Source organism: Manacus vitellinus, unplaced genomic scaffold (genome assembly GCF_001715985.3).
Source record: "Manacus vitellinus isolate BGI_N305 unplaced genomic scaffold, ASM171598v3 scaffold_15_pilon, whole genome shotgun sequence".
Classification (NCBI taxonomy): domain Eukaryota; kingdom Metazoa; phylum Chordata; class Aves; order Passeriformes; family Pipridae; genus Manacus; species Manacus vitellinus.
This window is the reverse complement of record NW_021939122.1, coordinates 3,883,492-3,900,442: the sequence shown is the minus strand read 5'-3', so window position 1 is coordinate 3,900,442 and position 16,951 is coordinate 3,883,492. Positions and strand designations below refer to the sequence as shown.

At 38.3% G+C, this 16,951-nt stretch overlaps 1 protein-coding gene across 3 annotated transcripts in view; it reads left to right on the top strand.

Moving 5' to 3' along the window:
• Window positions 1–16,951, top strand: part of SEC24C (SEC24 homolog C, COPII coat complex component) — a 36,094-nt gene that overhangs the window by 14,938 nt on the left and 4,205 nt on the right. For 2 of the 3 annotated variants that reach the window (XM_018069025.2, XM_018069026.2), the window contains 15 exons: window positions 15–145; window positions 1,336–1,404; window positions 3,144–3,255; window positions 4,091–4,218; window positions 6,804–6,942; window positions 8,837–8,952; window positions 10,113–10,237; window positions 10,497–10,688; window positions 11,727–11,820; window positions 13,544–13,660; window positions 14,134–14,304; window positions 14,694–14,790; window positions 15,058–15,203; window positions 15,592–15,730; window positions 16,546–16,664. In XM_018069025.2, the coding sequence (XP_017924514.1) occupies window positions 15–145; window positions 1,336–1,404; window positions 3,144–3,255; window positions 4,091–4,218; window positions 6,804–6,942; window positions 8,837–8,952; window positions 10,113–10,237; window positions 10,497–10,688; window positions 11,727–11,820; window positions 13,544–13,660; window positions 14,134–14,304; window positions 14,694–14,790; window positions 15,058–15,203; window positions 15,592–15,730; window positions 16,546–16,664 (1,895 nt within the window). The remainder of the gene's footprint in view (window positions 1–14; window positions 146–1,335; window positions 1,405–3,143; window positions 3,256–4,090; window positions 4,219–6,803; window positions 6,943–8,836; window positions 8,953–10,112; window positions 10,238–10,496; window positions 10,689–11,726; window positions 11,821–13,543; window positions 13,661–14,133; window positions 14,305–14,693; window positions 14,791–15,057; window positions 15,204–15,591; window positions 15,731–16,545; window positions 16,665–16,951) is intronic. The other variant, XM_008924303.3, reaches the window with a different exon arrangement.

The following is a 16,951-nucleotide window of genomic DNA, read 5'->3' as shown; positions in this document are numbered from 1 at the left end:
CCTTTCTTGTTAAGGTTCCTTCGGGCAGGTGAGGGGTCCCCAACCAAACTATGGAGGAGCCTATCCAGGAACACCAAATTATGGAAGTCCACCTGGGCCACCACCTCCACCAAAACGCTTGGATCCAGATTCCATTCCTAGCCCTGTAAGCTTACCTGTTCTTACCAGCATCACCTTTCCACAGTGTGTTTGGATAAAACAGAACTGACAAAAACCAGAGCTGAAAACAAGCTGACAAAAACCTCGTTCTGAGGAACATCAGTCTGTTTTCCTGCTCTACTTTTCTCTCTTATATCCGTCTTCTTTTTTTTTATGAATAAGCCCACAGACAGTATTTTTCTTGGTGACTAAAGAGAGGCACTGCATATGAAAATCACTGCTCTAATTCCTCAGGTCTTTTTCTATACTGTGTTACCTTCTGAGAATCCTTGAGGGCTTTTATTAAGCTTGTTTCTCCATATCTGGATTCTTGCATTATGACTTTCCAAGGTGAAATAATTTTAGGTTTTATGGTGACAGTCTGTGAACTGTATGATCCACATTTAAAATGTGGTTAGTAGGAGGTGATCTTGGTGCTTTTCCTATAATCTACCAAAAAGCTGGTTTGTGGTTTTTTGGGTCATGAAGTCATGATGCTATATGATTCAATTATGGATAGCTTCTCAAATTGGGATTATCTTTCAGTATGGAGGTTCTGAGAAAGGATGAGCAGTTATATGTAAAGCTTAGCAGTGATGACTAATATTAAGCCTGGCAGTATTACTGCCACTAGTCTACTGTGTTGTTCCTTCCACTGCTGCTGATGCTGTTCTGCACTTCAAAACTGTGAAAATAATTTAGTCTTGAGTTACATCTTAGATCTGATGTTTTTCAGAAGTTACTTCCACTCAAAAAGATTATCTGTTTAGACTCCAGGTTTATGTAAAGCTTATGACTGTTTTTTTTTTTGTAGAATATGTCTTGAATTGCTTGTCTGCCTTTCTTCTCTTCTACTAAATGGATCTCAAATGGCTTGTGTCAGTTGCCTTCATGTTAGCATGTTCTTAAGGCATAAATCCTCAGTTTCTAACCAAAATGAGCAGGTGAGCCCCTGCCTCTGTTAGCAGTGTGTTCAGAGCCCAAGCCCAATATCCTGGCAAGACAGGTTTTGGGGTCAGTGTATGCTGTAGAAGCTGATGTGTCCTGTTGCATGAACCAATATCCAAATGTATCTAATTCCAGTGCTACAGGTTTGGGTAGAGAGAAGTAACACTGTTACTTTTTGGTTTATTATTCTCTTTTCTTTCTTTCTTTCTTTTTTTTTTGTGGCACTCTTACTTTTTATTAAACAAAAAGCAACTTAATGAGCTGCCACCCCAGCAGAAACCCAGGCACAGAATAGACCCAGATGCAATTCCTAGTCCAGTAAGTGCTGTATATATGTCAATTGTAGTCTGTGTGTTGGTGACCATCTGTGCATGCCTGAAACCTGAACTTCACCTTGCTAACCCTACATCATTAATCCTTTACCCTTTCCGGCTGTCTTCTGTTTGCCTTATCAAAATGAGTAACACTACACCACATGAGGTTGTTAAAATCTTCTGTGATAAATGGTGAGGCAATAGAAAGCAGAGTGTTTCAGAAACAGATCATGAAGAATGTCTCCCCTTCTTTGTCTGATCTTTGGGATATCACCTTCATCAGATTCCAACTGGCATTTTCAGTGTAAGCCAATAGTATGACTGTGCATACAGTGTGTGTCTCATACACAGCATGAGCCTGTGGAACCATGTTTTCTACCAGTCTGGATCAGAATTTGATTACTGTTCTTGTTGATACACCAGTATTGGGCCAGTGCTTTGAAGTTCTAAAATTGCAGATGAACTGTTTTGTTTTGGTGTTAATTCCTGATATAAATCTTCTAGTCGCTTAGGATGAGGCATGGGGAGCTATAAACATTCTCTCATTATCTGTGCTTGTACATAACCATTAAATTTTGAATTTGAAAATTTAATGTTTATGTTAGAGAATCTTACATAAAGAAATTAAAAAGCAGCTACCTTTTGGATGGGAAGAAAAACAAAGCACGTTTGGCTTTTTGTCGCCCTATGTTGCTTCTTCCTCATTTAGTCAAAGTTCATCATGTAACAGGTACCAGTGGTGAGATCACCAACATCAGTCAGTGTGTTGACTTTTGAAACGAGAACAGATTTATCCTAGAGTAGTCACTGTCTGAAGCTCTGGGAGGCTTTCTACTGGCAGCTTGGAATCCATAGTGAGAGAGTGGAAGTTCTGCCATGCTAACTTCTGCTTTTCAGAATTTAATGTAGGCAAAGGCATATGTGTTTGGTGGCAAAATAAGATCAGAAGAATGAATGTTAACTTTAATTCTTTCATTCAGTTATCACTATGGAAATACAGTTTAAATGTGTACAACTAAATTCTCTGTTCTTAGGCAAAAGTCAGTGGATGTTTTAGTAGATTAAAACTGTTCAATAAATTTCCATTATCTTAAGCATATTTACAATAATGAAGAATTTGAAATATTAAGAAATTTAAGATTTTTACAGGCTTTGAAGTTTAATTCATTGAAAAGTCTACTGAAACTTCACTTTCCATGTCCCCAGAATTCAAATCACAAACCCTTGAGCACTACAAAGTAATGAAGACTTCCACCTGAGCTTGCATGCATGTCTTTAGATCAGAGTTACAGTGGTTAGAAATAAATGCATACTATGAAAATAGTGGGAATATAACAGAAAGAAAAAGCCAGGTTACCTATAGACTTCAACTTGAGGATTACAGAAGCTTCTAATTTTAATTTGATTAGAATCATACAAGGGAATAGTACCAAAAATTTCTTTCTTGATCTGATTTTGGCTTTTATGAGTTCAGATCAGGCCTTAAAACATAAAATATGCTGCTACTAAGAATACTTAGGGAAAAATAGTATTTGCAGCTTGTAATTTATTGATAGTCATTAAGTACTCTTTGAAATCAAACTGAGAGGTGACTGCTTGACAAAACTTACTTTCTTTAGACTTCTTATTTTTAGAGATAGTAATGTTTTTCTCCAGTCCCCTTTTCATTGCCTTACAGATTTTGTACTTTACAGTACTTTGAAACCAAGCCCCTAAGTATTAACTTGGTGTTTTCCAACATAGATTCAAGTGATTGAAGATGACAGAAGTAACCGTGGGTCAGAACCATTTGTCACTGGAGTGCGAGGGCAGGTCCCACCTCTCGTTACTACGAATTTCTTGGTCAAGGATCAAGGTAAATATTTTTCTTTTCCTAAGCAAACAAAACACAAACCCAAAAGAGTCAGTGACAGAACTGTCTGTGTCTTTAAAGGAAAAGTTTGAGGAATGATTTCTGTGCTGGGGATGTGTGTTTTACCAACAGAAGCTTAGTTTCACGTGCTGTGTTGATTTGATCTCTGTTTAGGTTCTCCTGATTGTTTGGTAGCTAGTAATCAATTTGCAGGTAAAAAATGTTTTCCAAGGCAGATACTTAGGACCAGTATTAGCAGAGATATCAGAAAGCAGCAAGTGAGGCTTCTGGAGAGCAATATAAACAACAGTTCAGAACTGAAGTTTGCTATCAATATCATTAGAATGGGATGGGGAAACTGTATTTTTTAAAATTAAGTGGAATGTAAATAGAGAAACAATATTTCACCTTCTAATCTCCCACAATTTTTTTGAGTTTTAAAGTTCCAGAAAAAAATGCAGAATCTGATTCTATGATCAAGTGTTTTACTCTTCAGCCAAAATTACAAAATCAAACAGTAGAAAAGTTTGAGTAGAGTTCTCTGTCTACAGTATGTTTGTCTGCAAAAAGAGTGAAACAGGAATGCCTTTTTAGAGGTATAGGTTGATGGGGAGTCAAGTTCATTTGTTTTCAGTTAAGAACTTCTATTATATGTAGTTAGTCATAAAGAGGTATTTTACTTGAATTCAGGTTTCCATAGATTGAAACTGATTGTTTAGATAAGCTCGTAGTATCTGTCTGTGGCTTGACAGCACAACTGAAGGTATCTTTGTTTCTGCTCTTGAATATAAACTTAACTTGTACTGAAATTTGTGGGGGTTTTTTATTTGCCCCCCAGGTAATGCAAGCCCTCGCTACATAAGATGCACATCTTACAATATTCCCTGCACCTCTGATATGGCCAAACAGTCCCAAGTTCCCCTCGCTGCCGTCATAAAGCCGCTGGCTACTCTGCCGCCGGAGGAGGTGAGAGCTGTGTGGGAGGGTACACATACCCTGCAGGTACTCGGAACTCGCCAGGAGAATGCTGTTAGATGGCAGCATTTAACAGATGTGTTGAGAGAGCATGTTTAGGTAGTGAAGACTAGGTAAACCTTGATTCTCCAACAGGTGTGTGATAGAGATCTGTAAAGCAGAAGAATGCTGTGTTTAAAACATTTAATATTTTGATTGCTGTGATAATTTCAGCATTTTTGCAGTAGCTGTCAAGCACTGTGACTAAATAACCAAAATACTAGGATGGTCACAAAGGCATACACTTCATCTAATTTCAGTTTCTTTCTTAGTCTAAAGTATTTAAATGGCTACTAATCACAGGTGTGAAGTCTTTTCTAGAATGCCAAGTTGTGCAGTTAGGGGAGAATGTATGAAACAGCACTGGTTAAGCTGCCTAGTGTGCATGCACAGCACTGTGGGATGAGAGCACAGCATTGAGTATGGGGCACTGCTGAACTGCACTTGTGTTTCTGCCCTTCCCTCTACAGCACTTATTTCCTTCTAGGTGTAATGTGTGGTTGGTTGGCCTTTTACTCACTCACGTTTGGTTGCTGAGAACATGAAAGCTTCAAGACTATTACAGAGTTAGACATTTTGTTCAATAGTCTAAGTGCTCTGGCTGCTGTGTGGTGTTAGCCTGCTTGGAGCAGTGTTGTAAAGACAAATAGCCTCATTAAATTTGGATACATACGTCTGCGGTGTTCTGTGCTTTGATAAACTTAAGTTTAGCATCTGCTGAGGAAAGCAATTTTAAGGGTGTTTTTTTCCTGTTGCATTTCTTTAGTGTTCCTAAACTATGGTTTGAATTTCAAAAACTGGTCTGTGATAAAACTGAGCTGTGGCTGAAGTTTAAAAGGAGCACAGAAGGAGAATGTGGTCTTATCTGAGAAACTTGGAGCTGCACATGGAGCTGCACGTTTTTAGAGAAGCTTTAGAAATAACGAGTTGTTCAGCCTTCTGGTGTGTTTAGACTTTGAACAAACACTTGTGGTATCCAGAAAAAAACATGGCTAGGATCAGAAAACTGCTCTGGAGACCAGTCAGCTTCTACTATTTGGAAGTTCTTTATGTTGAGGGCAAACTCCCTGTGGAGGGGCCTTTCCAACAGATGAAGACTCAACTGTTCAAAGCAATAAGACTGTAAATAGAGCTAAAGCTTTACATAGCAGTAATGAGAGGATAAATGTCTCATGAAAATAATATCTTATGAAACTATAGCATTCAGATAAGTCTAGAATATGTAAAAATTTAGGACCTGGTTGCCAAATACAGGACCTTTGCCCTACGTTAATGCAATGTTCAGAAAACCAAGCTTGAGGCTTTGGGAAGAAGTATCTCTGTGTCTTCTGGGAGTAAGTGGCTAGTAACAAGTTATGCATAGCACTGCATGTTTACAGCAACTTTGTAGTTTGGTTGCACGTCACAGAGGGGAGAGGCTGAGGAAAAAGGCTGATTGTGTTGAAGTACAATGCCAACATTGCCTGCCTTTCCGAAAATTTCAAAATTTGTTTCCTCTGAAGAGGTCAGCCTGGACTATAGGAAATGAGAAGCTCTGGCTGTAAAACCATTGTACTGTCAATAAATGATTAGTGAGGTTGAATGAAAGATGTGACACATCTGTGGCATGAAGAGGAAAGTGACTGGAGCATTTGTTCAACTCCTGCTCAGTGAATATATTGTCTATTAAACATGATCAGAGATTTAGGGTAACTGAGAGAATTAAGACCAGACACCTTTACTGACAGAAAATTTAAAAAGAAGTAGTTAAACTTTCTTTTGAGCTACGTTCATGATTATGAAGGGTGCTTTGAGCTATGAATGCAACCTGTAACTTTTATGAGTTCTGTCTCAATCACTGTAAAGTGCTTCCTGCTCATTCTGATGATGAGAGACTGCAGAAGTTGCCAAGAATCTTATTCTGATTTAGATGCAAAAAGGTTATATTAGCAGTAATAGTTCAAAACTGGTATCACTATGTAACAGTTTTGATGACTTGCTGTACAGTGGGGTCAAGACAACAAGAACTTTTGAATTCATCGTTGGATTCAAAAATAAGTCTTATCAGGCAAATTTTTTAAGATAGATATTCTCTGTTCTTGAATGTATGCAATGACTGGCTTCGCTTTTGTTGAAAACCTTGCTTTTTACAAGGGAAGGAGATAAGAGGTGAAGAGTTACCTTTTTTTTTTTTTTAATTGTATGCTCACTGCCATGAGGTTATCACAGTCATTCTTTCAGTCTTTTCTGTACACTTGGGATACATCTCTGCGGTGTGTTGCAGTCATGTTGTTCAAACAGGCTACTGACAAAGTGGGATAGCCCATTAATGACTCACCCACAAAGAACTGCTGTGCTAGAGCTTGAATTGGAAAGCATTTATGAAATACTTGTTCAGGCTTCTCTCATCCCCTGCACACTCTCCCACAGTTGCCAAAGTGTTAAATCCTATGCAATGTACAGGGAGATAGTTTCAAGCTCTGCATTATGTATGGTCACTTTTTTCTCATCATCATGTGACCTTTCTTTTTATGTTTTTTTTTCTCCTGCTTCCACAGACCCTTCCTTATTTGGTAGACCATGGAGAATCCGGTCCTGTCCGATGTAATAGGTGCAAAGCTTACATGTGCCCTTTTATGCAATTCATTGAGGGTGGAAGGAGGTTCCAGTGTTGTTTCTGCAGCTGTGTCACTGAGGGTAAGATTTCTTCTGGAAATCAGTCTATAGGCTCTGTTGGAAAGGTCTTTGAACACGATGCAGGCAAATAAATCTTTATCATGTTATGATCATTTATAATGAATACTCTGCTTTAGTGTGTGTCTGGTCTTGTAAAAAAATCATTATAAGGCGCGTTCAGTGCTCGGTTCTGAAATGATGTTCAAATTAAGTAGGTGCTTATGCATTGCAGTATTGTACCAAGTTTTTAATGTGAGATTTTTGTAGCATAATGCCTGGTGGTTTGGAGAACTATTTATTGTATTTTCTTAGGGTATTTCATATCTACTTTTTTCTTTGATAGACTGAGATGAAGATATAGTCGGTAGCATGAGTTAGGATTTTTTTTTTCCTCACAAAGCCTATTTAAACACTGCCTAGAGATGAGATTGCAGCTAACTCTGCTGCAACTGAATAGGAGTGTTCAGTACAGGCCAGTAAGTTGCTCTTCTAAATTAATATAAAACGTGCTTCCTTTTAAGCATGATTCACAAGCAGCTGCTCATAGCATGACATCTCTAGATTTGTTTTGAAGGCACAGTGGAATGTAAGGTACAACAAACCTTACGGTGATGTTTTCAGTGTTTCATTTGGTAACACTGATGGCTTTTAATGGACTGTCCTTACCACTTCAGTTATGCTGTACAACTGGTTTTACTAACCAAAATGAGGATTAGAAATGGCTAACCTTAAAAACCAGTTTTATCTGGTGATTTTCAGCCTGTGTGCATTCCCTGTCCCTGCTCACTCAGCAGCTGTATGAATGGCTGTACCTGTAACAACTGGGCAAAGGCAGAAAAGGGAGGGATGCTGAGAGACTGCTGATGAAAGCAATGCTGTGAAAATACAATGTAGTTGTACCTAAAACTTGAGGACAAATTTTGTTTTCTCTGCAAAAAACAGTCAGGCAATTAGTTTGTACCAGGTGTGTACTTGGAGAGAATAGTGATAGGTTCTTATATATAGTCTTAATGATATTACTTTTTGTTTTGAACTTTTGAAACTTTGAATGTTTAGAATAATTTAAATGTGGTGTATATGGTCATTACAGATAACCTCATTTTATTCTCCCCTGAGCTATAGACAGCTATAGCTGGAATACATTTTGTCACCCTGGCAGTTCTGCAGGAGGGACTCTCTGTCATGGTGCTTCTTGGGGCACAGTGGGAGTGCTTTGTTTCTGCAGCTGACTTTTGTAGGCAGAAACTGATTTTTAATTATTACCCATTTTATTTTCTGATGCCTGGTACCAGCACAGAAGTACTGGGCGCTGGACATTCTTAATCCACCATAAGAAGTACCCTGTCTATTCTGATAAAAGGATTAGGGCAACCTCTGCACACAACAGTGCCTGGAGGCTTTATTCTTGTGCAGCATGGGAAGGGAAGGAAAAAAACTAAGTCATATAGCAAAATAAGGAGCTTGGTATTTTAGTAAGCCTGATCTGAGTCAGTAATGTAATTTGTCAGCCTGTAATTTGCCTCAAACTCTATTTTAAGTCATTGTTACTACTTAGACGAGATGGTTATATTTTTCCTTTGAACTAAATCCTTCAGAATAATCCTAGAAGTGTGTTGTAGTGATGTTTCTGATATGAAATGTAAAATGAGAATGGAAAGGTGATTCAAGAAAAATACAACAGTGACTATACAGTGTGTCATCTGGTGCGCAAGACAACTGGAATAAGTTTATGTTTTTTTGCTTTAATGATGTTCTTAAATTGCAGTAATATTTTTTAGTAATACTTGTGTGCTAACCCAGAGTGCTAGCTAACTTCCCTGGAGTTTTATTTGAAACAGCTGTTGTCATGTTGGCTCTCTAGTCACATTGTTTATCATGGGCATGTCACTGAACTTAATGACTTTTCTTTTCCCAGTGCCACCTCACTACTTCCAGCATTTGGATCATACTGGAAAGCGAGTAGACTTCTATGACCGACCTGAGTTGTCATTGGGGTCTTACGAGTTTCTAGCAACAGTTGAATATTGCAAGGTACAGTAGTATGTGTTTATTACTATATTTATTTTGCTTTTAAATAAAAAACCTATTTTCTGAAAAGTAAGAATGACATGAACTGTCTGGGACTGATTTCTATCTGGCAGAGATAATTAACAGCATTAATCCAGCCCACTTTATTGTGTAAAATAACATGCTTATCTGCTTACTTCTCAAAGCAGAGGAAGTCCTGATCACACATGACGTAATATAATTTTATTAGAGCTGTCTCTCTTTTTTTTCTGGAGCTATATGAGCAGCTATAGCTGCTGTTGCCTTAGGAATTCTATGGAAGGGACTCTTGTGCAGTAGTCCCTGGAGGGCAAAGGGGATTGTAGGAGAGATTCAAGATAAGCACAATACTAACTATGCAATGTGCCACCTGTTGCCTAAGGCAGACCTTACCTATTGAACTTAATTTCAAATACAGCCACAGTGGTTAAAAGCACAAGAATAGTGTGGAAATACATGTTGTGAGAGCAGGTTTGCCTTTAAATTAAAGATTTAAATAATCATTAACTTCTAAGGAATAGGAAAAATATGTCCAAGATATTTATTCAAACAGCTTACATTTCTGCTGAAATATATGCTGGGAAAATAGAAGTCTAAATGTTGCAACTTTATACTGGTTGCCTTCTGATGCCTCAGCTTTACTTTGAGTTAAGAGAAAAAACCAATTATATTCTAATAGCATAAGAATAATTTTTTTATTCAAACAAGATGTGATCTTCCCAGCTTTAAGAATGAAAAGGTTGCAGTTCTTGGAGAGGAAAATCTTTTGCTTTATATTGGTGAAATCACCTATAATGAGTCTGGTGAGATTCCAAAGTCTTGAGAACTGGCAGGAATCTTCCCTGTCTACTTTTGTGATCCAGCCTAGTCATGTAAATGGATGATTTAGTTATAACTAGACTGTTCTTCTCTGACCAGTGGTAAAATCAGTTTAGGGCATTTAATACCAGTCCATTTCAAGCACAATGTGATTACATGTCTGTTAGTTGGAAAAGAGTGGGAGAATGATCTGAAGAAACAGGTGCTGCTCATGAGTACAAAAGTACATAAAAGCTATTAAAATTTTGACCAGTGTTTGTCTTAGAGAGCTGTTATGTGAGCTACGTTACATGGCAGTAATGTGATTTCATCCCCCTCTTCCACAGAATAACAAGTTTCCCAGTCCACCTGCTTTCATTTTCATGATTGATGTGTCTTACAATGCTGTGAAGAGTGGCTTAGTGAGGCTAATATGTGAAGAATTAAAGTCACTCCTAGATTACCTGCCCAGGTAGGTATATTATGAACTACTGTAACCGGTGAAAATGGAGGATACTGTTGCTTTTTTCTTTAAAAACCATAGAAATTAAGAAATTATTTGATAATCCTGTCAAGCTTTTCTCCAGAAAAGGACCAAACAGAACATTTTTCTTGATACCCTTCTGGGTGAAAATAAATTTTACTTCCATTTACTTTTCCCTTACTGTGTTGGATTATGTGTAATGGTTTCCCTTTCTACTCAGATGTGAAGGCAAGTATGTCTCTTGCAGGGAAGGCAACATGGAAGAATCAGCCATTCGAGTAGGCTTTGTCACCTACAACAAAGTGTTACACTTCTATAACGTGAAGAGCTCTCTGGCACAGCCACAAATGATGGTTGTCTCAGATGTGGCAGATATGTTTGTGCCACTCCTGGATGGTTTTCTGGTGAACGTGAATGAGTCCAGGACAGTTATTACCAGGTAACATAAATTGATTTACAATGGTTATAGTAAAATACTTGTATGGTAGATTCAAATGTTGTGTGCTTAACTGTTGTGTTGCTCACCTAGAAGTCTCTCCATGTGTTTTATTTAACTTCCTATACTCTTTGAGATTAAACTGGCAAAGCAGGATGGCAGAATTCATGGGCTAAGGGTGTATTTGGCTCATAGTCCAGCGTATCAGAAAATATATATAAGGGAATTTAGTGCAGAAGGGCATTTCTGGGGAGAAGGGAAAACAAACACACACACACACACACACAAAAAATAACCCACCCAAAACAAAGCCACAACAAAACACAACTAGAATGATGCAGAGTGAAAGCCATAAGAATACTGAGTCACTGTCTTTAAGGCAACTGCTTAAATAATTGCAAACTGAGACAACAGTGGTGTCCAGTTTTGATTCTGTGGAGAAAATAGAGCAAATGGAATAGAGAAGATAAGATCTAGAAGGAAATAAACTAATTAGGAAAGTTTTTGTAAACTATTTAACGTGATACTTGACCTGTAATTAAACTGTGGTGTGTAGCTAACTATGTTTTGGGATCTAGACCTGGCACTGCATGTTTTTAGAGAAGGTTTCCAGCCTGTTTTGTAATGCATTAACAAGCCTAAATACAAACCTGTGGATTAAACCTATTAATCTTTGAATAGTACACAGGATGCTTGGCAAACAGAGGCCAATTGTCACTAGTATATACTAAGAATTTACTTACCTCTATATATTGGGATATATTAAAAGAGAAAGAATACAGAAGAGCTATGGGAGTAGGCATCAGTTGAGGCTATATGGCAAACACTGAGGATATGGATGAAGGAAGCCAATGAAGAATAACAAAGGATTTTTTTCATAGCTGAGATGTCAAATACTGTAAAAGTTAAGTGAATCTACAAACATGTTGAGGACTTCTGTTTAAACCACCTCAGTCTTGTAGATCATCAACTACAACTGTGTGGCTTTTCCAATTAAATGGAATCTTGAATTCCTCTTTTTTTTTCTTTTTTCTTTGCTAGTTTGCTGGATCAGATTCCAGAAATGTTTGCAGACACAAGAGAAACAGAAACTGTTTTTGCACCTGTAATTCAAGCAGGGCTGGAGGCACTGAAGGTTAGTAAATGTGTTGTTATGACAAACTGCTTTCAGCCCAAGTACTTAGAAGTTCATATTCTGCAAACACACACTAATAAGACAATTATGAACCTTTTTGTAAGCTCCTTGTGGTAGATGCCTTACATGTACGGAGTACTTGACTCATTCTTCAAGTGGATGTGCCTTCAGTTTTGTGTAGCTACCTATATTCTCTACCCAATTCTTTTTAAAATATTTTTTCGAAGTACAAGACGTGGCTTACTCTCCGTTATCTGTCTGGGTTTTGCTTTAAACAGTTTATAGAACCTACAGGAAAAAAAAGACCCTCCAGCCTTAAAACCAAGTGCTGAAGTCTCCGAAGCCGCATAAAGGTGTTCTGTAATTTGGTGTCTTTCTAATCCTGTGCCTGAAATTCTGGTAGAATCTTAAATAAAAAGAGAGAATGCCATTTGTTGAAGTTGTCCACAATAATGTGCTAACCAAGTAAACCTTTCCTGAAGTTCTTCTATTCTAGTACTTCATCCAGATGAAGTTAAACATGTTTAAGTCTGACTTGTATCTACTGATCGAAGTAATTACCTGTATGATTCTGCCCAAAACTGTTGACAGTTTGCTCTATTTGTCTGTCATGTAAGTCATGGAATCATTTTGGTTGGAAAAGACCTTTAAGATCAAGTCCAGCCATTCACCCAGCACTGCCAAGTCCATCACTAAACCATGCCCTTAAGTGCCACAGCCACGCATCTTTCAAATACCTACAAGGGATGGTGACTCCACCACTTCCCTGGGCAGCCTGTTCCAATGCTTGACAATCCTTTCAGTGAAGTTTTTCCCCATATCTGATCTAAACCTCCCCTGGTGCAACCTGAGGCCTATTGAGGCCTCTTGTCCTATTGCTTGTTATTTGGGAGAAGAGGCCTACCCCCACCTGGCTACAGCCTCCTTTCAGGTAGTTGTAGAGAGCAATAAGGTCTCCTGTGAGCCTCCTTTTCTCCAGGCTAAACAACCCCAGCTCCCTCAGCCACTCCTCAAGGAAGACTGGTGCTCCAGACTCTTTAAAAGCTCCATAGCCCTTCTCTGGACATGCTACAGCACCTCAATCTCCTTGTAGTGAGGAACCCAAGAGGTCAAGGTGCAGCCTTCTCAGTGCTAGGTACAGGGGGATAATCCTTAAAAGTCTCTCTTAAACTCAGTTTTCATGACAATTGTTCAATCAAGAAATAATAAAAATTACTGATTGATTTTTTACATACTGCATGTGTCAGAGAAAATAACCTACGAAGCATTGGCTGGTGTTGACACAGAGTGTCGGTTTAAAATTAATGATCTGTTGAAGCTCAGATTACAAAATTCTTTGCCATTTCTGTGACTTTTTTCCCCACAAACTCAGTAGCTGCAAATCAGGGAAGAAGGCAGTGCAACACATTTGCACAAAACCTTTTGTATCTGGGTCCTGCTTACTGTTCTATCTCCTTGGAGCAAGTCCTTTTCTCCCTGCCATGGAACTAGCACAAATCCAGTAGAACTGCAACTTGCCTTTCTGTAGCTGACCAGTGATCTGTGTTCCCTGTGTTGGACAACAGTGAAGTAACCAAGTGACAATCAACCTGTGTGTCTGGAGGGAGTCACCCTGATGTAAAAGTGTGATGAGGATGCTTGAATGTTTGTTCTTGAATCGCAGTTTCCTTTACAATTTTTAAAAGTGTTTCTAACCTCCGTTACTGTATTCACTTTCCTGCAGGCAGCTGAATGTGCTGGCAAACTCTTCATTTTCCACACCTCTCTGCCCATCGCAGAGGCCCCAGGAAAGTTAAAGAACAGGGATGATAGGAAGCTGATCAACACAGATAAGGAGAAGGTAATAATGATTTGCATGATCCTTGCATAAGGATGTATATTACACTCTTTATGGAATAAAATAACTGAAACAACATTTTAAAAATCACAAGGATAGCACATAATGTAACAGTCCCAGCTAATATCTTTTAGCATTCCCCTTTTATTTTCCATTCCCAAGCTGGGCTTTGGGGACTTGACATCATAAGGACAGCTCTGGTCTAGGAACAAGAAGAGTTAGGTCTAGATTATTATACAGGATAAAATACCGAATTAAAGTAAATGTGCTGAACTTACAATTAAAGAAAAGTGTGTAATAATTTTCATAATAATTAACAGTTCTTCAAAGGCAAAGTCAGGGAGAATTTATATGATCCTAATTTCCCTACAGAGAGACTTAAAGTATAAAATTGTATTGACTGGGATTATAAACTGTATCTCACTTTCTTTTTCTTGCCACAAACTTCTAATCTCATCTCTGATTTCATTTCTTAGACTTTGTTTCAACCACAGACAAGCTTTTACAACAACTTGGCCAAGGACTGTGTGGCCCAGGGCTGCTGTGTGGATCTATTCCTGTTTCCAAACCAGTATTTAGATGTGGCTACACTGGGTGTAGTACCTTACCAGACAGGAGGCTCCATCTATAAGTATGCATATTTCCAGGTAGGAGTGACATTGACTCAGAGTGGTATTTGATAGAAGTAAGAATTATTGTTTAGTTAATATTTCTATTTTCATAGTGTGAATTGTAGTGAAGAAGTATTTATTTGGAAATAAATGGCTACTTAAATTTCAAGATGTTCACTAAAATGATTTTGTTAGCTTTGTGGCTTTGCACAAACATCTTTGTTAATAATAAAATCCACAACAGGAAGAACTATGCCATTACCTTTGAGCACAGTATGTTATTAGCAGGGCACTGAGCCTTGTATGATGGCTGACTTTTACAGTGAGACTGCAGGCGGTAATATCTGGTTTTAAATGACTTTATGGTTTATGAAACAGCTCTGATTTATGGGAATATGAAATTTCAATTACTGCTTGTCTTCTAGCTGGAGACAGACCAGGATAGGTTCCTGAATGACTTGAGAAGAGATGTCCAGAAAGAAGTGGGATTTGATGCTGTAATGAGAGTGCGCACAAGCACAGGTGGGTGTTAGTGTGGAGGAATCTTAACAAATTGACTACTTCGAGCATGTCCCATGGGAAGTAAGAGATTTTTCCCTAATTTAAAATATATTGAGACTAGGCTATGCAAAAAGCTCTGCTAAAGCTTTGGAGTTCTAAGACTTTGTTGAAACCCTGGAAAGATCCCTGCTGCAATCTGCCAGGATAACTTAGCATCAATTTCAAAGGCTGTCTGTCTTTTTATTCTGTTGAAAGTTGTGGTTCATGTTGGAGTTTTTCCACTTTTAGGTATTCGAGCAACTGACTTTTTTGGAGCTTTCTATATGAGCAACACAACTGATGTAGAGATGGCAGGTTTGGACTGTGATAAAACAATTACAGTGGAATTCAAGCATGATGACAAATTGAGTGAAGACAGTGGTGCACTCCTTCAGGTGAGGAGGGGTAGGCTTTCTAGGAGAAAGAAGTGAGTTGACAGTTGAACTGAATTATTAGACATTTCTTCAAAGAACTGTTTGTTCTTTCTGTACCCTTGATCTTTCAGCGTACTTGCTCTCAGGGTGACCTAAGACTGCTTCAAATTACAGTCTTATTTTCTAAGACCTGGTCCCTTAATACAACTGCTAAAATTGCTACTTGTTATCTTTCATTGACCCCAATTCTTAGCATATGCTTTTAGCTGATTGTGCAAGGCTTTCACATAATTATCTAATTTGTTTATGCATCTGAGTCCTAGCTTTTAATGAAGTATATTCAAGCCCTGCCCTTCTTATTGTAGCAGGACCTCATTTTTCTATATGTTGGCATTTTTGTCTTCTACAGTGTGCTCTGTTATATACAAGTTGTGCAGGACAGCGACGACTCCGCATTCACAACCTCTCCTTGAACTGTTGCACACAGCTTGCTGACCTCTATCGAAACTGTGAGACAGACACACTCATCAACTACTTGGCTAAGTATGGTAAGGGTAATTTTGCTATCAAGAATTGCAACCTTTAACTGCTGGTAAAATATCTGTTGTCATCCAATGACACCTGTTTATTCTTCTTACTTCAAATGTCAGGTGGGAATCCTGATACTTCAGTCAGTTACGGGAAAGAGCATAAAGCTGTGGCGATACTATTGCTGGTTAGGACGAGAGGTACAGATGGAGGGTGTAGGCTTATTCTTCATACAAGTTCTTGTCTAAATATTTTTAGTAACAGTTTGTATTGACAGCTGTCTGAATTCATCCTTGCACTTATTTTTAGACTGGTTTAATTCATTCTTTAACTGTTCCAAAATTATGCTCTGGCAATAGGAAATGGTGGTCTTTGTTTACAGATCTGGGTTAAATATCATACTCTCTTGCATTGTGTACCCTATATATGTTTTCTAATTTGCAGTAAAAGCTTAGGAATCCAACAGAGATTTAGAGCTGTGTATGTTTATTGCCATTAAAAATGACAGAAGCAGTCCATTTTCAGACCTTTAAAGAAAGATGGCCAGGCTATAAAAGGAGTTTTTATAGAACCTCATGTTTTCAATTATGATAAGTGTATTTTAAGTACAGGGGGGATAGACAGTTCAAGAACATGTAATAAAACAGAATAAATGAACTTCTTTGGGTCTTCAAACTTGTAGGAAAGTGATGATATATTCCTGTTGAAGCGGAAGGAATAAACACTTTCATAAACAATAGTTGTTTAGATTTACTTTGTGGAAGTAGTGTTGGGGTTTTTGCTGTTCATGAGCACTCACTTGACAGCAGTCCATCTCCTTCCTCTTTCTGTGCAGCATATCGTGGAGTTCTGAGTAGTCCAGTGAAGACTGTACGAGATGCGCTGATCAACCAGTGTGCCCAGATCCTCGCTTGCTATCGAAAGAACTGTGCTAGTCCCTCTTCTGCTGGACAGGTAAACTCTGATGCTTTTGCTTGAATCCCAGGCTCAGGAATTAAAAAGTGATGACATCATCTTCCTACTTAGCCTACTCAAATAAAGTCAATTGCTTTGCTTAGCAGAAATTTGTAAAGAGAAGAGTCAGGAAAGTAGAGAGGCTGAAAGTAAAACTATAGCTGAGAATGGCTTCTTGAACATCTGTCTGGAGCCCAGGGAGCAGGGATAAGTTTTCTGTTTCTTTTGCAAGTCCATGATACAATGAGGCTATCAGCTTTCACTCCTCGTAGCTGTACCACACTTTG